Source organism: Cetorhinus maximus, chromosome 11, assembly GCF_964194155.1.
Source record: "Cetorhinus maximus chromosome 11, sCetMax3.hap1.1, whole genome shotgun sequence".
Lineage (NCBI taxonomy): Eukaryota > Metazoa > Chordata > Chondrichthyes > Lamniformes > Cetorhinidae > Cetorhinus > Cetorhinus maximus.
Window position 1 is genome coordinate 78,232,965 of NC_135889.1, and position 21,173 is coordinate 78,254,137.

Consider the following 21,173-nt stretch of genomic DNA (forward strand, 5'->3'; position numbering starts at 1 on the left):
CCCAGAGGTTCATGTGTCCCCAACAACTGCAATGGAACAACAACAGCTGACAAGGCAACAGGTGCCACAGGAATGACACTTTCTGGACAAGGAACATCGTCCAAATGAATAACCAATGACAACATGCATGCATATCATTAAGAGATCTGTAAAGTTTAAAGACTATGTGTGCAATCAGGTAGAGAGACAGGCTAGTCGAACAAACAGTTGTCAATATATGAGAACAGTGGGTGTATAGTGGGTAACTTGGGTGACTCACAGTTACACATGATCATGCATGCAAATTTCTCTTTTGTTCACTAGGAAAAGAGGGATGTTTGTAAAAGCAAAATACTGCAGATTCTGGAAATCTGAAATAAAAACATAAAATGCTGGAAAAACTCAGCAGCTCTGGCAGCATCTGTGGAGAGAGAAACGGAATTAATATTTCGAGTCTGCATGACTCTTCAGAGCTAAAGATGTTTGTATCTTTGTTTGGTATGAAAAGGGGGGTATTTGCGTTTGAAATGCAATCAGTTCTACATGTCCCATTTGACCTTCTGTAGTCAGGTGACCTCTGCCATGTGGCAGGCTCTGTAAGCAGCCATCTTGAGATCAGTTCAACAAAGACCTACAATCAGAAAACATTGAGAAACTCTGCTGTCTTTAAACATGAAACACAGGGTTTAAAGGGAGTTTCCATAGCCTAGTGATTATCACGTTCGCCTCACATGCGAAAGGTCCCCAGTTTGATCCCGGGTGGAAACATTATGTGACAATGTTGTGTTTCTCCATCAAGTTCCTAGTTCAACGTTTAAGCCACAATTTTTGTCTGGGAAGAGTGTCCTGCAGTCAGCATTGCAGTGAAGCAGCCTGGGAAGAGTGTCCTGCAGTCAGCATTGCGGTGAAGCAATCTGGGAAGAGTGTCCTGCAGTCAGCATTGCGGTGAAGCAGTTTGGAAAGAGTGTCCTGCAGTCAGCATCGTGGTGAAGTAGCCTGGGAAGAGTATCCTGCAGTTAGCATCGTGGTGAAGCAGTCTGGGAAGAGTGTCCTGCAGTCAGTTCTTGTGGTAAATAACAAAAGTGACATCACAAGACAGTTTGAGAGAGCGGCGGAGAGATCAGAACCAGTGTGAATGTGGGGAAGCTTCAAAAAGTGACGTCAGCACAAAGGTGAGAGCTGATTGGTGAATAGTGGGTAAGTGTTTTTCTCCAGTTTAAAATAGATTAAGCCAAGGAAAGGTAAGAGTTCTAAATTTTATTTAAAGTACATAAATATATTTTTTTTACTGTATTTAACTTAAAGAAAGAGTTTTTTTTCAACTGGAGGCATGGGAGGGCAGCTCAATCCCTTGTTATGTATCGCCTGCAACACGTGGGAAGTCCTAGAAGCTCCTTGCGCTCTGACTGACCACGTGTGCAGGAAGTGCCACCACCTGCAGGTACTTGAGCTCCGAGTTTTGGAGCTTGACCGGCAGCTGGAGGCACTGAGGTGCATCCGCGAGGCTGAGAGTTTCATGGATAGCACATTTTTAGACGTGGTCACCGCACAGCTTACAGAAGTGCAGACAGAGGGGGAATGGGTGACCATCAGTCAGAAGAAAAGTGTCAGGCAGGTAGTCAGGACATCTCGAGGGTGCAACTTGCTTGAGAACCGTTTTTCTGTTTTGGAAAATCGTGAGAGTGACGGTTCCTTTGGGGAGTGCACGCTCATGGCACTGTGAGTGGCTCAGCTGCACAGGGGGAGAGGAAAAATAGGGAAAGAGCAATATTGGTAGGAGACGCGATAGTAAGGGGAACAGACAGGCATTTCTGCGGCCGGAGATGTGAGTCCACGATGGTATGTTAGCTCCCTGGTGCCAGGGTCAAGGATGTCACTGAATGGCTGCAGGCCATTCTAAAGGGGGAGGGCAAACAGACAGAGATCGTGGTACATATTGGGACCAACGACATAGGTAGATAGAGGGATGAGGTCCTGCAAGCAGAATTTAGGGAGCTAGGAAGCAGATTAAAAAACTGGACCTCAAAGGTAGTAATCTCTGGATTACTTCCAGTGCCACGCGCTCGTGAGTATAGAAATAGGAGGTTAGCCCAGATGAATGCGTAGCTGGAGAGACGGTGCAGGAGGGAGGGTTTTAGATTTCTGGGACACTGGGACCATTTCTGGGGGTGGTGGGCCCTGTACAAGGTGGACGGGTTGCACCTGAACCGAAATGGGACCAACATCCTTGCGGGAAGCTTTGCTAGTGCTTGTTGGGGAGGGTTTAAACTAACTTGGCAAGAGGATGGGATCCTGAGAGGAGGTTCAGCAGGGAGAGACGCTCAGCCAAAATTAGAAAAGAGAGCAAGTGGGTCTGGAAAGCATAGAAATTAGAGGCCATTTAAGGCACAAGGGAGTTTGGCAAGGTTGGATGGTATTTATTTTAATGCAAGGAGTCTGATGAATAAGGCAGATGAGTTGAAGGTACAAATTAACACATTGAAGTATGATGTCATTGCTGTCACAGAGACATGGTTGAGAGAGGAGCAGGATTGGCAGCTCAATATTCCAGGATATAGGGTCTTCAGGTGAGACAGGGAAGAAGGTAAAAGAGAACAAAGAGTAAAACTGATTTTTCTAAATCAATTGAGTGTATTATTGTTTATACATTATTCGAGACAGGGAAGGAGGTAAAAGAGGAGGGGTATCACAATATTGATCAAGGAATCAATTACAGCATTAAGGATGGATGACACCTTAGAAGGCTCCTCAAATGAAGCCATATGGGTAAAACTTAAAAACAAAAAAGGAGCAATCACATTGCTGGGAGTGTACTATAGGCCCCCAAACAGTCAGAGAGAAATAGCAGAGCAGATATGTAGGCAAATTTCAGAGACATGTAAAAGTAATAGGGTAGTAATAGTGGGGGATTTCAACTTCCTCAACATTAACTGGGTTAGTCATAATGTGATAGGTTCAGAGGGAGCAGAATTCTTAAAATGCTTCCAGGAGAGCTTTTTAAGCCAGTACGTAGAAGGTCCTACGAGAGAGGGAGCGGTCCTGGACTTAATTTTAGGGAATGAAGCTGGCCAAGTGTTAGAGGTATCAGTGGGGTAGTATTTTGCAGATAGTGATCATAACTCCATAAGTTTCAAGTTTGTTATGGAAAAGGACAAGGAGGGGCCAGAAACCAGAGTTCTAAATTGGGGGAAGGCTGATTTTAATAAGATCAGATATGATTTGGCCAGAGTGGACTGGGAGCAGCTATTTTTAGGTAAATCTGCATCAGAGCAGTGGGACTCATTCAAGAAGCAAATAGGGAGAGTACAGGGCCAACATATTCCAGTAAAGATAAAGGGTGGGACCAACAAATCCAGGGAACCCTGGATGTCGAGGAATACGCAGGATTGGATAAAGAGAAGAAGGGAGGCTTATGGCAGATACCGAGGGCTCAAAACAGCGGAAGCCCTAGAGGAGTATAGAATGTGTAGGGGGGAAATTTAAAAGGAAATCAGGAGAGCAAAAAGGGGGCATGAAAAAATATTGGCAGGCAAAATAAAGGAAAATCCAAAGTTATTTCACAAGTACGTTAAGAGTAAGAGGATAACTAGGGAAAGAGTAGGGCCCATTAAGTACCATAGTGGTAATTTGTGTGCCGGAAGACGTAGGTAGGGTTTTAGATGAATACTTTGTGTCGGTGTTCACAAGTGAGAGGGATGACGTGGGTATGGAAATCAGGTAGAAGGACTGTGATATAATTAGAGAAATTAGCATAGAAAGGGACCAAGTTCTAAGTGGTCAGGCAGGCTTAAAAGTAGATAAATCTCCAGGCCCGGATGAAATGTATTCCAGGTTGTTGAGTGCGACAAGGGAAGAGATAGCAGGGGTGCTGGCAATAATTTTAACTACCTCTCTGGCCACAGGGGGTTGGAGGATAGCCAATGTGGTATCGTTATTCAAAAATTGAGGAAGGGATAAACCAGGGAACTACAGGCCAGTCAGTCTAACCTCAGCGGTGGGGAACTATTGGAAGCAATTCTGAGAGACAGAATTAATCTACACTTGGAGAGGCAGGATTAATCAAGGACAGTCAGCATGGTTTTGTTAAGGGGAGGTCATGGCTGACCAATTTGATTGGCTTTTTCGAAGAGGTGACCAGGTGTGTAGATGAGGGCAACGCATTTGACGTAGTCTACTTGGATTTCAGCAAGGCTTTTGATAAGGTCTCGCATAAGAGCCCATGGGATTCAAGGCAATTTGGCAAATTGGATCCAGAATTGGCTGAGTGACAGGAAGCAGAGAGTGATGGTCGAGGGGTGTTTTTGTGACTGGATGCCTGTGTCCAGTGGGATTCCACAGGGATCGGTGTTGGATCCCTTGCTGTTTGTGGTATATATAACGATTTAGACTTGAATGTAGAGGGGTTGATCAGTAAGCTCGCAGATGCCACGAAAATTGGTGGTGTAGTAAATAGTGAGGTGCCTTAGATTACAGGTGGATATAGATGGGCTGGTCAGATGGGCTGATCAGTGGCAAATGGAATTTAATCTGGATAAGTGTGAGGTGATGCACTTGGGCAGGACAAACAAGGCACAGGAATACACGATGAATGGTAGGACCCTGGGAAGTACTGAGGATCAGAGGGACCTTGGTGTGCATGTCCACCGGTCCCTTAAGGTAGTGAGACAGGTAGATAAGGTGGTTAAGAAGGCATATGGGATACTTGCCTTTATTAGCCGAAGCATAGAATATAAGAGCAGGGAGGCTATGCTAGAACTGTATAAAACACTGGTTAAGCCACAGTTAAAGTATTGTATGCAGTTCTGGAATCCGCATTATAGGAAGGACGTGATTGCACTAGAGAGAGTGCAGAGGAGACTTACCAGGATGTTGCCTCGGCTGGAGAGTTTTAGTTATGAGGAGAGATTGGATAGACTGGAGTTATTTTCCTTGGAGCAGAGGAGATTGAGGGGGGGCATGATTGAGGTGTATAAAATTACGAGCGGCATAGAGAGGGTAGACAGGAAGGAACTTTTCCTCTTGGTGGAATAACCAGAGGGCATAGATTTAAGGTAAGGGGCAGGAGGTTTAGAGGGGATGTGAGGAAGAATTTTTTCACCCAGAGGGTGGTGGGAATCTGGAACTCACTTCCTGAAAGGGTGGTAGAGGCAGATAGCCTCATAACATTTAAGAAGTATTTGGATATGCACTTGCTATGCCATGGCATACAAGGCTATGGGCCTGGTGCTGGAAAATGGGATTAGAATAGTTAGGTACTTGTTTGACCAGCGCATACTTGGTGGGCCGAAGGGCCTTTTCCTGTGCTATAGACCTCTATTACTCTAAGAAACAAGAAGGGTAATTTTGATGATGGCATTAGACTGCAATAATGGCTCAGCTGCCTGCTTAACAATTTTTCTGATGTTAATTTAATCAGGAGAAATGTGTAATGGCGGGAGGTTGATTAATATGAGACCTTTATATATTCATCTAAAGAGATTATCCTTCAAATGCTTCATAAACTGGCCAAAACTGATTCAGTCTTCTTGGGTAAGGTGCCATGCTAGTCTAACCCTGTCAGTCCATTCAACATTGTTCAGATGAGAAATATTAACATCTGATTGCATTTGAACTGAAGAACATAAGATATAGGAATGGAGTGGACCACTTTGCCCTTCAAACCTGCTCTGCCATTTTAAGATGAGGCTGATTTTCTACCTCGTCTCAACTTTTTTGCATTATCCTTATCTTCCTTAATTCCTTTAGTACCCCAAAATTTATCGAGCTCTGTGTTGAATATGCTCAACAAAGTAGCATCCATGACTCTCTGGGGTAGACAATTATAAATATTCACGACCTTTTCACTGAACAAATTTCTCCTTGTCTCAGTCCTAACCGGCTGAGCACTTATTCTGAGACTGTGACCCCTTGTTCTAGACACCACAGGGGAAACATTTTCTCAGCATTGACACTGTCAAGTCCTTAAGAATTTTACATGTTGCAATTCAGATCACCTCTCTTTCTTCTAGGGCATAATTTTCTGGTTGGTGTGTGGGGGCTGGGCCCGACACGTCGACGCCTAAAATGATGCACGATGACGTCGGGCATGCGTCCCGAAGTCACTGTGCGCCATCATGATATTTTGTTCAGCGGGTGCGCGCCGGAGTTGGCTGCGTGCCTGCCAAAATGTAAACGGCCTAATAAGGCCATTAAGAAATTAATTGAAGCACTTGTGAATGCTGCCTGTCCAACCTTAAGGTTAGCGGGCGGGCGAAAAGCCCAAGCGACCTTTGCATTCATGAGTGGGATGAGGTTTCCTGTATCTTTTATTAAATAAGTAAATACATTTTCATAAATATAAGAACATGCCCCAACTCATGTGACACAGTCACACAAGGGCACATGTTTGAATAAATTTTTATATCATTTATTCAATCATTTTAAATCCATTCAATCTCCCTGAGGCAGCTCCGTGCCTTAGGGAGATTGCTGTGCTCCCTGGCTCTGACTCTCCCTCCTCCCCCTGTATGCACAGGTAGCGCTGAGCACTACCAGTCACGTTTTATGCTGGGCGAGCCTTAATTGGCCCGCCTGTGTAAAATGGCGGTGCGGAACCAATCGCGGGCGGCGATCAGCTCTGCCCCCGCTCCTGCCCAGCCCGCCTGCCATATGAAAAATCCTGCCCCTAAACTCCAGCAAGTAACCTAACCTACTCAGTCTCTCCTTATAGGACAATCCCCTTATCCTCTAATGAACCTTCATTGTTACTCCCTCTAGTGCAAGTATGTCCTTCCTTAGGTAAAGAGACCAAAGCTGCACACAGTACTCCAGGTGTGGCCTCACCAAGGCACTTTACAATTGTAATAAGACTTCTTAACTTTTATAATTCAATTGTTTGCTGTTAACTTAATTTCTGTGGTTCATGTGCAGAGATACCTAGGTCTCTCTGAATGCACACATTTCCCCGTACCTCACCATACAAAAAGTATTTTTAAAAATTTTTCTTACAAAGTGGGTAACTTTGAAATTTAACATGAATTATCATTTTATTATAATTCTATTGATGGGGTTTCGTCAGATATGTTGCCTGTAACATTTTATTTCCAACCTTTATGACTTTCTGAGAATAACATAAAATGTTACTGAAATTTAGCTCTAATGTTATAGTATGTACATACATTTTCAGATTCTAAATATCTTCTCTTGTGAGCATGCCTGGGATTGGATTTTGAAACAACTGTGATAAATAATTGCCCACACTGTTTATTTTGATTTCCTAGGTAAGTTTATTCTAAAAATAAGTGGGTGCACTTTGACTTTGATACAACAATTTATTTGTTGATACCTGGATTATTAAGGACTACATTTTGAGTTGCCATAACTGAATGTGTTCGCAGAGAGGTGCTCCAGTACTGAATTGCCAGCAGCAGCACTCCGTAGGAGCTGCAGTGGGTGGTTGAATTGCTCTGATCACTTTGTGCCAGGACATCATCCTAGGGCCATTCTCATTGAAATAATTTCAACTGGCTTCCGGTTCAATTCCTGTCTGCACCAGAGATGCCCTTCCCTTGGTGGAGGGAGAAACATTGCTGAGGCAGGCCTCAGGCACCTGGCCCGCTGTGTCTGGTGCAGCTGACACAAGTATTGAAAGAAAGAACAACTCACATTTACAGAGCCCCTTTCACAACCTCAGGACATCCCAAAGCACTTTACAGCCAATTAAGAACTTTTGAAGTGTAGTTATTACTGTTGTATTGCAGAAAATGTGACAGCCAATTTGAACACAGCTAAGTTCCACAAATAGCAATCTAATAATGACCAGATTATTTGCTTTTGGATGTTGATTGAGGAATAAATATTTGCCAGGACACCAGGAAGAACTTCTCTGCTCTTTGCAATAGTGTCATGGGATCTTATACGTCCACCTGTGAGGGAAGGCAGCCTCTCTCTCTCTCTCTCTCTCTCTCCATGTCACATTCTCGCTGTCTGAGGGTTGTTAATCATGGTTCAATAATGCCAATATATCATAATGGGATAAGTAGAATGGACAGGCTCCAAGAACTACCTCAGCTGGTACAGGGATTGAACAGTGCTGTTGTCATTATCAAGCATCACACTGTAACCAACTGAGCTAACCGACCTTATGTGGGAAGACAATGCCTTGGTTAAATATCTCATCTGCAAGACAGCACCTCTGATAGTGCAGCATACCCTCAATCCTGCACAGAGTGCCACTCTAGATTATGTGCACAAGTGCATCTGGAGTGGGACTTGAACCCACAATGTTCTGATTGAGAAGTAAGGACGCTACCACTGAGCCAATGCTGGTGCTAAAATGTTAAATTTTGCAAGGCTGAAGTATTTAAATGAACACACATCTGACCATGTTTGGGCAGAAGTACTGAAGGCCTATGGTCACTTTTGGCAGGAAATTTTGCAAGTGGTAGTGGGGAGCGAGAGTGAGCAGAATGGCTTCCCACCTGCATTTCTATTTGGCCTATTGGGAGTTATGTTGGATCACTGGTGTAACTCCAGAGGGAAATCTGCCCTTGCATCTTCAAGTCTGAGCACGTTGACTAAATACTTAAAGAGAATTTGATATTGTTTAATTATTAAGCCACCATTAACACTGTTTAATGATTTAGCTCTGTCTGATTTTAATTACTGTGGCATCAATTGGTGCATTGCTTTCATTCGTCTTACAAGCAAACTCAAGGTTTTATATAACAAAGCTGTCTAGCACTGACTGAGCACTAATGGAATAATGTGTGCAAATGAGTTAAACACAACATTTGTCATAGGATACATTCTGTGCTGATGATAAATATAGTAACTGATATGATCTACAAAATAACTTTAAGCTTGAGAGGTGATTATATTAATAGGGCAAAAAACACAAACAGCTTGCTAGAAATAAAGAAAGAAAGAAGGGATTTGCATTCAAATAGCACCTCTAATATACCACATAGTAAATGGCCTGGCAAGCCACTCAGTTGTACCAAATGCTACAAGAAAGCATGATAAGAATAAAATCAATTAGATCACTCCGCTTTTACCTAGATATCGGATCTGGGCAGGCCAAACACACGCCCGAGCCAGACGACCCAGCAAAGTGCTCCTCAAAACTGGGAGAGCTGTCCCACAGATTAGTCAAGCAACATAGTCATATTCACTTAGGCTGCATAACTCTTTTCCATTGGCACACAATGGGCCAAATGGCCTCCTCTGTGCCATAAATTTTCTGTGATTTCTTCAAGGATTACAGCCTCAGGACGTTGCAAAGTGGTTGACAACCAATTAAGTACTTTTGAAGTTGTACTAAAGGAAAATACAGCAGCCAATATATGCTGGAATAGCAATTAGATATTGACAAAATAATCTGTTTTTAGTGACAAAAGGATAAATCTTGACTGGGACACTAAGGACTCACCTGCTCTTTTTCAAATAATGCAAAGGGATCTTTTACATTCACCTGAGAGGACCATGTTGATATTAGGCTTATTTTTTCTTAGTGGCACTAATACAACTTTGGATAGAAATTAGGTTTCAGCTAATGGAGTTTAACATTACATCAATAAACTTCCTATGCCATTCTTTTAATTGAATACATGACCTGTTCCTCTCTTTAGTGACAGATCTGTAACCTAGTGTTATAAAGCCAACAATTCCTTCTTCCTGATACAACTCTGGAGCGACAGAGCCTGTACCATTGAGCACTTCAAGTGGACACAGTGGAAGCATTCACACCGAACATTACTCTTTACTGATGACAATGCAACTAATTACAAATTTTATTGCCAATTTGAAGAATGGATCTGCTTGCACAATAATGTGCAGTATGGAGTAAATAATGTTTTGTAATATTGTAAACTGATATTAAATATGTATAATTTTCAATTGTTATAAGTATATTACAATAATGTAAATAAGAACGTTATTAACTTTATAAGTTTGCTAGACCCAAGAATCACAATAACTAATGAAAATGTCAAACGTTGTAGATATAGTGCTGCTAACTGTCTGACATGGCACAGCGACATGCTTGTACATGGTTCATTATAAAATGTCAGCATATTGCTATTTGAGTTGCCTTTGTTAACTGCAGGTAATACTCTGTAAAGAAACAACTTCAGTGAATAAATCGTTACCTTTGAACCTTCATCTCGCAGGTTGAAGGTGAGTTCTAGGTTTGTTAAGAAGTAGTCAGAAAATTCTGGATACATATCCAAAACTTCTAAAAGGTCTTCCCTCTGGATCTTGTGCAAATCGCAGTAAGTCAATGCTCGTACATCAGCATTAGATTTCCCAGGTCTTGCATAAAGATGGATCATTTCACCAAAGATGTCATTTTTCCCTAGACAGAAACAGATGGTCCTTTAAAAATCAAAGTTCTTTGGACATAAATCTTGTGTCACTATTTTCCCCTGATGCTGGATTCAGAAAATTCCCAAACTTCTTTTGATTTTTTATATCTTGAGAAACTGATTTGAATAAATGATTGAAACATGGAACTCAATGAATATGACCTGGGGTCTGGGCTGATGTCTTATTGATGATGTATGATATAGTTCTGACCTTCTCAGTGGAAGAAGTCACATGGAGATGCTGCTTATGTTTGAAGCTGCCACTGAAACTTCAAACCAACTGTTCTCTAACTGAAAACATATGTAGAATGCTAAGGCTGAATAATAAGCTTCTGCTTAGTATCTCAAGTGCTTTATTCTTTTCTCTAGGGCTTTTACAGGTCAGTTTTAATATCAATAACATACACACCCCATTTATTTTGCACTAATTAATTTTCTTTTTCTGGCTAATTAGATTGTATTTATTGATGATTATATGCTAAGTTTTACTGAGTTCTGGTTGAGTAATCCTCAATTTCTGAAAGGGAAATTCAACCGGACAAGTAGAATGCTTGAGAAGAACTACTGCCGTTTTCAAACAGATTGTTTTAATTTATGGGAAGTACTTTTTTTCAACTTTGTTAGGATTGTTATAAATGGACTTCAATTCAAAGCAAAAGTGCTCATAATTCTGCCATTCAAATTAAGTCTGAATTTTGCTTTTTAAGGTATCTATTATTACAGGTCAATCATTGTAATTGCACAGGGCTCTGTATATTAGGAATTTTGCACTCTACCCTTACAAACATTTGATGTGATGCACAATCAAATGAACTTTCTTTACCAAATAATCAAAGGCTTATTTTTATGATTGATAATGAACTGCTAAAAGAAATTCAGAAATCAACATGACTGAGGTATATAATTCCTTCTAAAAGATTTTGAGATGCAACAAATAAATAGCAGGTAACCATCCATACTGACCTTCTAATACTTCACAAATAATTAACAAGCTACTAATAAGTAAACAAAATCTCATTAACTTCAGTGATCCAGCTGTGCAATGCACAATAATAGCAGAAAATTACTGAACATTGGCAGAGAAAATCCTGATTTACCCAGAAGGGATTGCATCTGTTTTGACCTCTGGATCATGTAACATTAGGATATTTTGGTATAACTGCAGATGAAATGCAAATTCATTTTTAAATCTCCTCCACTGTGATGCTCACTGGAAAGGGGAGGAACGTTAGCCCCCCAGTTTTGGAACCGGGTCAATTTTACTGTCTAATTTCACCAGAGGTGAAAATTATCTCCTTGAGTTCTGACACATCTGCAGGCGGTGGTTCTGGTGACTTTGTGGAGATTGCAGCTACCAGTACTCTCTAGTGCTGACTCCAGCAGAGTTTATGGACTCAATGGGAGGCCACATTATTTGTGTGGGGCTGATGTCTGCATAAACAACTAAGTGCACATCTCTGGTGTCTCCGCAACCCCAGTAGCTGTAAAATTCAGGACTTGGCCACGTTTTGTGGAGAGGCATGGAGGGAGGGGGGTGGTGGAGGCGTGGTGGAGGGGTAGCCCAGGATTTCGAACAACTTCAGCTCCCAGGCCACTTTTCTAAGAGGGCCAATTTAAGGGTCCTGCTGTTTTGCTTACCTACTCTGTCCCTCCATTGGGGCTGCTTATTACTATTTGGACACATTTGGTATGGCAGTTAGAATGCGTTCTGTCTTGTCAAGGCAAGCAGGAACTCTAAAAATGAGGAATCCCAACTACTTGGACTGCTTTCTAATGTCATAATGGATCCGTCCCTTATAAGGCTGCTCAGAAAATACTGGCTATGTCTGGATAGAGTCAGTACAAGGTTGTTTTTCATTCTTTCATGGGAAGTGGGCATCGCAGGCCAGTATTTATTACCCATCCCTAATTGCCCTTTAGAAGGTGGTGGTGAGCCGCCTTCTTGAACCACTGCAGTCCATGTGGTGTAGGAACACCCACAGTGCTGTTAGGGAGGGAGTTCCAGGATTTTGACCCAGTGACAGTGAATGATCAGTGATATAGTTCCAAGTCAGGAAGGTGAGTGGCTTGGAGGGGAACTTTTAGGTGGTGGTGTTCCCATGCATCTGCTGCCCTTGTCCTTACGGTAGATGGTAGAGGTCGTGGGTTTGGAAGGCGCAGTCGAAGGAGCCTTGGTGAGTTGCTGCAGTGCATCTTGTAGATGATACAAGCTGCTGCCATTGTGCATTGGTGGTGCAGGGAGTGGATGTTGAAGGTGCTGGTAGGTGGAATGCCAATCAAATGGGCTGCTTCGGTCGTGTAAAGTGTCGAGCTTCTTGAGTGTAGTTGGAGCTGCACTCATCCTGGCAAGTGGAGAGTTATCCATCACACTCCTGGCTTGTGCCTTGTAGATGGTGGACAGGCTTTGGGGAGTCAGGAGATGAGTTACTCACTGCAGGATTCCCAGCCTCTGACCTGCTCTTGTAGCCACAGTATTTATATGGCTAGTCCAGTTCAGTTTCTGGTCAATGGTAACTCCCAGAATTTTGATTGTGGGTGATTCAGTGATGGTAATGCCATTGAATGTCAAGGCCGATGGCTAGATTCTCTCTTGCTGGAGATGGTCATTGCCTGGCACTTGTATGGCGCGAATGTTACTTGCCACTTGTCAGCCCAAGCCTGGATATTGTCCAAGTCTTGTTGCATTTGGACATGGACTGCTTCAGCTTTTGCAGCATCCAGTGCCTTCAGCTGTTTCTTGATATCACATGGAGTGAATTGAATTAACTGAAGACTGGAATCTGTAATAGTGGGGACCTCGGGAGGAGGCCGAGATGGATCATCCATTCGGCACTTCTGGCTGAAGATTGTTGCAAATGTTTCAGCCTTATTTTTTGCACTGTTGTGCTGGACTCCCCCATCATTGAGGATGGGAATAATTGTGGAGTCTCCTCCTCCAGTGGGTTGTTTAATTGTTCACCACCTTTCATGACTGGATGTGGCAGGACTGCAGAGCTTAGATCTGATCCATTGCTCTGTCTATCGCTTGCTGCTTATGCTGTTTGTCACGCAAGTAGTCCTGTGTTGTAGTTGCTCCAGGTTGACACCTCGTATTTTGGTATGCCTCAGTCAGTAGTGGTGCTACTGAGCCACTCTTGGTGATTGAAGTCCCTCACCTAGAGTACATACTGTGCCCTAGTCACCCTCAATGCTTCCTCCAAATGGTGTTCAACATGGAGGAGCACTGATTCATCAGCTAAGGGGGCTGGGGGACAGTAGGTGGTAACTAACAGGAGGTTTCCTTGACCTGTTGCCATGACACTTCATGTGGTACAGAGTTGATGTTGAGGACTCCCTGGGCAACTCCCTCGCAACCGTATACTACTGTGCTGCCAACTCTGGTGGGTCTGTTGGTGGGACAGGATTGGTGATGGTGATGGTCTGTCAGGTATAATTCCATGAGTATGACAATGTCAGGCTGTTGCTTTTGACTAGTCTGTGTAACAGTTCTCTCAATTTTGGCACTAGCCCCCAGATGTTAGTAAGGTGGACTTTGCTGGGTCAACAGGGCTAGGTTTGCTGTTGTCACTTCCAGTGCCGAGGTCGATTCCAGGTGATTTAGCTGGTTTCATTCCTTTATTGTAATGGTTTATTACAACTGAGTGAGTGGCTTGCTAAGCATTTAAGAGTGGGCCTGGAGTCACATATAGGCCAGACCAGGTAAGGACAACAAATATTTCATGGTCACACTAGCTTTTAATTCCAGAATGTTAAAAATTAGTTGAACTTAAATTGCACCAGCTGCCATGGTGGGATTTGAACCTGTGCCCCCTGAGCATTAGCCTGGGCCTCTGGATTACTAGGCAGTGATATTACCACTACACCACCCCCCATAAAATTCTGACCAATTGTCATGGCCAAGCAAACCATACCATTGGTGAGTTGCTTGTATATTTCAGCAGAGGACAGTATGAGGTCAGGCATTACAGGAGGGTGATTTTTGAGTTGTCAGGAGGAGCATTAAATAAGTGATCCTTTTCCTTTATAGCTGCAGTGTATCTTAGGTGCATTCTAACTGTTGGCCATCTACTGATTGACCAAAGTGGAAAATACAGTGTTTATGATTCAAATAAATATTCCTCCTTCAAAATAAATGATGTGATAGTAGACATACAACTGTAGCAGTTGGAAAATTATGGGCAGCACACATATGAATTTGCAATGTGTACCACTGATAGGCAAGATTCCCTCCTGGCAGCATGAACTGTTCCCAGTTATAGCCAACAGACTGAACCATGCGCTGTTACATTGCTTCTGCCTCTACTCCTAAAACTTCCTATTTATGAAGCCAATGTTAGGTCTGAACTGGTATTAAACACTCACCCTTTGAACAGCTTTCAGTGATGTGTAATTGTACTTGACTTTTCCATGATTGACATTTACAGCAAACTAACAACCTCAAAGTGGCTTTTCCCCTATTTAATTTCCAGAGGGTCAAAATTGGTCAAAAATGCACCAAAACCAGACAGTCCAGAGGCACTTTCATCAAAAATCCCATCACTAAAGTGAGTATAAGGATTTCAGAGCATTAATTGTCTTCCTAGCAAGCACTTGTGAACAATAAATGGAAAGTATGACGATTAACCACCTCTCGAAGAGAGCTGAGAATCTTCGGACAAATGATACAATAATTTAAGTAGGTTGTTTAAATTACATGAAAATAAAGCTAATTTATATGTTATTAGAGAGAAGGAGTATTCCTGGCCTTCAGAAATATTTAGGAAAAAACAAGAACTGCAAAGATTTACAATGGATTTACCACTGAATAGCCCCATTATGTCAAGATTTACTCTGAAGGCCATTTATTCAATGAAAAATGAGTAGTTTTAGTAAGACTTAGCTTTGAACACCTGCTCAATATCAGCTAGACATTGAAAAATAACCTAATTATACAAAGGATTTGTCAATAACCTGGAAAGGCATGTAATATAATAGTTTGATGAATGTTGTTTTAATTATATAATACAGCACCTGCGCCTGAAGGTTAAACTGCAAGAAAGTGCCACAATACATCTTTGCTGACAAGTGCAAAGTACTTCTTTAAAAAAAGAACACGGCTTTAACATGAGTTGTCAAACAGTTTTTGGGTATTAGATTTTCAGTATCAGCTTATTCAGTTAACCTAATTTGCAGTTTCTGATTAATGGAAAGGCTACCAATCTCAATATAAGTTTGGTTCTGTTAATCTAATGGTATGGATTTTGTGATATTCATCTTATACTAATATATCCTTTGACAGGAAACATCTGGTTGCTATTCATACTAAAATCCATACATTTCAGAACTACGACCTGTGAGAGGCTCTGAGGGGTCCCTGGAGTTGCCACATTGCTATACATCAGTCCTTTCTTTGTGCATTTATTTCACCTATTATGTTATCATTATACCATATACTTATTAAAAAATACTTCAGTGACAGCACTACTTTGTTTTTATCAATGACACTAATTCTTAAAATCCAGGCCAGGATTGGGAGTGTGTCAATATTTACAAGAGGCTTCCCCTCCATATACAGAAAGGTTTGAAGATCATTGCCTATCGATCTTTCACAGTAAAGAAACTCATTTTTAATATCTATATTATAAGGGTTTTCCTCAGAAAGGCAATAAGCACCCACAATGTTCAGCACAGGGCGCTGATGCTGTTAACACAGATACTCAAGTGATAGATGCAGGTGGCAGGCCTTTTGAATCACAAGCAACTTGTCAGTTGGTTTAGCATTCATCCTCCACTAAGGAAGTGCCTAAGGGCACAGCACATCCATAACATCCATAACTAATACACAGAAGTACATGACAGGTGTAACCGCAACAAGAAAACATTATACTGAAGATGAAAACTGTACACTACATGCCTTCATTAAATAAAATTATTTCAGTTTTAATGAGACTTGCAATTTGTCTTTTTTGTGCCAGATTATAGTGACAGATATCCAAAAGTCAAATCAACAAGTTGGCTGATCCCTGTGATGTTATTTTTTATTTATTACACCTCTGTCAAGTACCTTGCAATTTTTTTTACATCAACAGTCTTATGGCATGATATAAATGCAAGTTGTTGCTGTTGCTGTATGTATACTGTACTTGGAGTGAAAGTATGAAAAATGAGCTCAGTGATGATCTTCAATGCAACCAGCATTACTATATCTATAATCTCCCCCAGTCTACCAACCATTTGAGATATCTGTGCAGCTCCATTTCTGGTCTTTTGAGCATCCCTAATTTTAACCAGCCCCCCTGTGGTAGCCATGTCTTCAGCTGCTGAGCTCTGGAATTCTCTCCCTAAATCTTTCCAACTCTCTTCCATTCTTTCCTCCTTTAAGTCACTCCTTAAAATCTACCTTTTTGACCAAGCTTTTGGTCGTTTGTCCTCAGCTCTACTTGGGCCTGTAAGAGCAGAAAACGTGGCAGGTGGGGGTGACTTAATTAGGTGGGAGTCGAAATCTTGGTTTCCTGACAGTGGGTTGAGATGTAGAGATCAAGTCAGCAGAGTTGCAGCGACAGGTCGGGCCTCGTGCCCTCCAGTGGTGGGTTCCTATTTTCAATACATTTCCATTCCACGGATACTCATTATCTTAAAACATTTTCAAATTAAGTCCCACCTTCAAGATTATTTCAGCAACACATGGGAAACGTGTGGCACCGGTTTCACGGTCGTTTAAAGATGGCGTTCATCAGTCGAGTTTGTCTGTTTTGATTGAGGTGAGCGGCTGTTTTTGTGGAAAACTGTGGCACAGGGGCGGAGAGCAGGAGATTGGCAGTTTGGATAAAAGGGCATGAGGGTCAAGGGTAAATCGGGGGGTTGGGGCCATAAAGGGGAGCAAGAGGTATTTTGGGGGTGGGGGAGGAGGAGGTTAGGGTATGGAAGGTGCAACAGGAAGAGCCTGGGGTCTTGAGTGTGGACAGGGGAGGATCAGTCACGAAATGCCTGATGTGCGGCTTCTGTACTGTCTGATGTCAGTTCCTGGATGTTGATATGAGAATCGTCTGTCATGGGGAAGATCCACAGTTACGGCGGGAGGTCGATGCGGTACGAAGGCAGATCCAGTTGGATAATGGAAGGTCTCAGACAGAGAGTCTAGGGATTGCAAGGACATGTCAAGGATGATGGTGGGGTGGGTGGGGGGTAGGGTCTAGGATCAGAGGACGAATGTCTATGGTGAGGGGCGTAGGGTCAAGGGAGAGAGGCAGCATGTTCACTGTCACAGGGTCAAGGGTGATGGTGGGAGACTTGAAGGTGGGAGGCTGAAGGCTTACAGTGATGTTTCAGCCCATTGCCCTCAATCCTCCAAACTAGAAGGTGGCAGAGGGAGAGTGAAGGGTGATGGGTTCCAGGTGGAGGGTGATTCTTGTTATGCAACTGGCCATTGCTGTAAACTGATGGTGCAGCTAGCAGAAATCAAGGTCCAAGTGGGAAGAGGCTAATGGGGAGGGGGGAGATGGGAGGAGTTTTGGGTGTGGCCCATGGAAGGATCAGAATATCTCATTGCTCAGGAGCTGATGGATGAATGTCATGCACACAGAGGTGCTCATATCATTGCCTGCCTTCTTCACACAGTTAACTTGATGGATTCGCTATGAGTCTTATACACCCAATATTCTTGAAACCTCAGGAGCAGGAGGAGAGGATACGACAAAGGATAACTGTCACCAACCTCAGCAGAGTTGGCAAGGCCAGCAGCAGGCAGTACCAGAGAGGGAGGATGGTCAGGAGGTAGGCATCCAGGGCAGGCATCATAGAAGACAGGCACTGGTGTGCCATCGCATCTTCAGAACTAGAAATAACTACCTGCAAATGTGCAAAAGGAAATGCCAGACATGGTTCAGGCTGTCGCAGGAAGCAGTCACAGAGGTATGTGGGATCCCGCAGCAAGAACTGTAGCCACATGGATTTGGTGGGAACCAACTTTTGCCAGTGAGCCTCAAGGTCACTGCGGTGCTAAAAGTTTTCGCCAGTGATTGTTTCCAACATGTGTGGCAAACACAGGTGTATAAAGGAAATGACCTGCATTTTTCCATCATGCGCCTGAATTCATCAATTACTCCACAAATGGAGGCAGCAAGGGCATTGGGCTTTGGGGCTCATGTGGCCATTAGAGCTCCCTCAGACCAGCCAGCACCATTTGTGAATTGCAAGGTTTTTCACTCATGACCACAAGCAAAGAATCTGGCAAGTCTCTGCTTCTTTACCAGGGAGCTCTCATGACTCCTACATTTTGTGCAACTCGCAGATCCCAAAGCTTTTGAGGCCCCAGCCCAGGTTGATGGCTGGATCCTGGGTGACAAAGGCTATCCCTCTTTACCTGGCTGATGACACCAGGGAGGCATCCCCACAGCACAGCAGAAGATTGGCACGATGCAGTTCTCGCCTCCATCAAAGCCATTATTGAGCAAACCATTGGCGTGCTGTGTGCTGCACAATAGTGTTATGCAATGTGGAGAACCATTGCAACAAGACAAGAGGGAGAAGCAGCACTCCTTTCCAAATGAGGATGAATTGGAAGAGCATAAGAAGGCCATGTCCCTTTTCTGGATACCAGAGCCATAGAGAGATTTGCAAGGAATGCTAGGGACAATCTATTATACACCCAATTCACCCAGGAGTGAGGTACCTACATGATCACGGAACTCCATTGCTTGGATCAAGCCCTTAACAGCCTCCCTCCAGGAACTACCTCTGGACCTGCATCCTCTGCCATCCAGAACAGCAAGGGGAGCAGACTTTGTCACACTCGCTAGCGAATACTAGCCCTTGGATATCTGTTTCACACTTGGACATACGTCTATCAGCCTACCATGACCGTGATTCAGATCCTATACCATTGGTACAGGACTTTGATTTCACCTATAGCAGTTCCATTATTCCCGTTCAGAGTAATCTTGGACAATGCTTATAAGGGAGGGGCAGCTGAGCCTGCATTGTGCTGCCTTGTCCCACAGAGTGGCGAGTGCAAAACTGGACACACACATGAACTATTAACAATAACTTTCAACAAGCAGTCTTTATTGAAAGACTGAATGCAAACACAAACCATAATTTCCTCCACAATAAAGGAAATCTCCCCTGTAGTCATCAATGTGCGCCAACCATGAGGCATGCTAATACATTTAGCTCTCTGGCTAAGCTAGTCCCAACAAATGATGATGAATAAAATGAAACCAATATAATGTGCATGTACAATATTTACATGTGTCACATTGAACTCTTTTAACATACCTGTGCCAAGTCTTAAGTTTTCTCTTATGTTTATTGTCTTGGTACACCTTGACATCAGAGTGCTGGAGGCAATCTGCTCAGTGTGCTGCCCTGCATCTGATGACCGTGGTGGTTGTCCTCTGGGAGTCTGAGGCCTTGAGGACTCTGGCCTACTGGAGGTCTTCTGCACTGGTGCAGGAGCATCCTCCTCAGCCTCACCCACTAGAGGCAATGGAGTCAATGGCAAAGAAGATAAGGAGGGGTGACTAACCCTGGGGATGTACTGAGAAGAATCCCCTGGGGTGGTAGACACACATTCCTCCAGCTCAATGTATAATGGCAACTCCCTGTCTCCCAGAGGGGAAGGGGCACTTTGAGGGAGCTCCAGGTACCTCACCCCCCTCTCGCCTGGCCACTGCTGTATGGAGCAGATAGCTAGAGCAATGGAACACAGGTCAGAGCACATGTGGGTCATATGTTGGACCTGGCTCTCTATGGTGATCACCAACTTCTCCCTGTGCTCATATGCCTGAGACATGGCAGAACTCATGGCTGCACATGACCTCTGGCATTTTTGTTGTATATTGCCCTAAGTTTTGCTGCATGTCCAGAAAGTTTATTATGGCCAGAGGCTCGTCATCAGTGTGGAGCTGAGCAGGGGCCTGGTCCCCAACAGTTCTCCAGTTAGGGGCCTCAGCTGTCACATTCTCCATAAGCTGCTAGGATGTATGTGCAGTGTGTTCACCAGATTGTGCTCTTGATCCTAAATGTAAACCCTCCATGACACGTGTGAGGTGTCGCTGTGCTGGTGGAGGTTGTGGAAGAGGCAGGTGATGATGCATTCTCGGGGTAAGTGGCTTTAGAGGCGGAGTGTTCAGGCTTCTGCCATGGCTGTGGCCAGGGCTGGGCTTTGCAAGGCCCTGTGGTGGAAAGCAAACAGAACCACATTAAGGATCAGCACAGTCTATAAATGTATCGCATTTCCTCGTGTGCCTCCTGTATGCCCATATACCAGCACCAGGATGGATGCATTCTCACACTTAGGCCCGGCCATTCCAGCCTCACATTATTGACCTGATTGATTGCCCTCCCTCCTGTCCTGCGATCTACAGTGCCTTTTCCTTGGCAGGGGTGATCATCCTCACGTCAGGCACACTACCACTCTACCACTGGTCCTTAACTGCTCCTTGCATTGTGGGTCACCTTATCCTGCATGATGGCGTGCAGGTTTAGTGACATGTCATGTGACACCTAACCCCCTTGTCTGCATCCCCATCACACATATATCCTCATAGAAGCCAAAATGTCACAAGCTTTAGCTTCAAATGCCATGCAGCACTGAGGCTACTCACACATTCACCTGTCTGGGCTAGCTGCCCACTCACAAAGATAGATTCAAAAAGCAGAATACTGCAGATGCTGGAAATGTGAAATAAAAACAGAAAATGCTGGAAATGCTCAGCAGGTTAGGCAGCACCTGTGGAGAGAGAAATAGGGTTAATGTTTCAGGTTGATTACCTTTCATCTGGACTGGGAAAAGTTGGAAATGCAATAGGTTTTGAGCAAGGGGTAGGCAGACAAGTACAAAGGAAGGTCTGTGATTCGCTGTAGAGAAGC

At 43.5% G+C, this 21,173-nt stretch overlaps 1 protein-coding gene across 1 annotated transcript in view; it reads right to left on the bottom strand.

The window, feature by feature from the left end:
• LOC144686705 (voltage-gated inwardly rectifying potassium channel KCNH7-like) overlaps positions 1–21,173 on the bottom strand; it is a 219,550-nt gene that overhangs the window by 24,238 nt on the left and 174,139 nt on the right. The window contains exon 7 of the mRNA XM_078552292.1: positions 10,107–10,312. Coding sequence (XP_078408418.1) covers positions 10,107–10,312 — 206 coding nt within the window. The remainder of the gene's footprint in view (positions 1–10,106; positions 10,313–21,173) is intronic.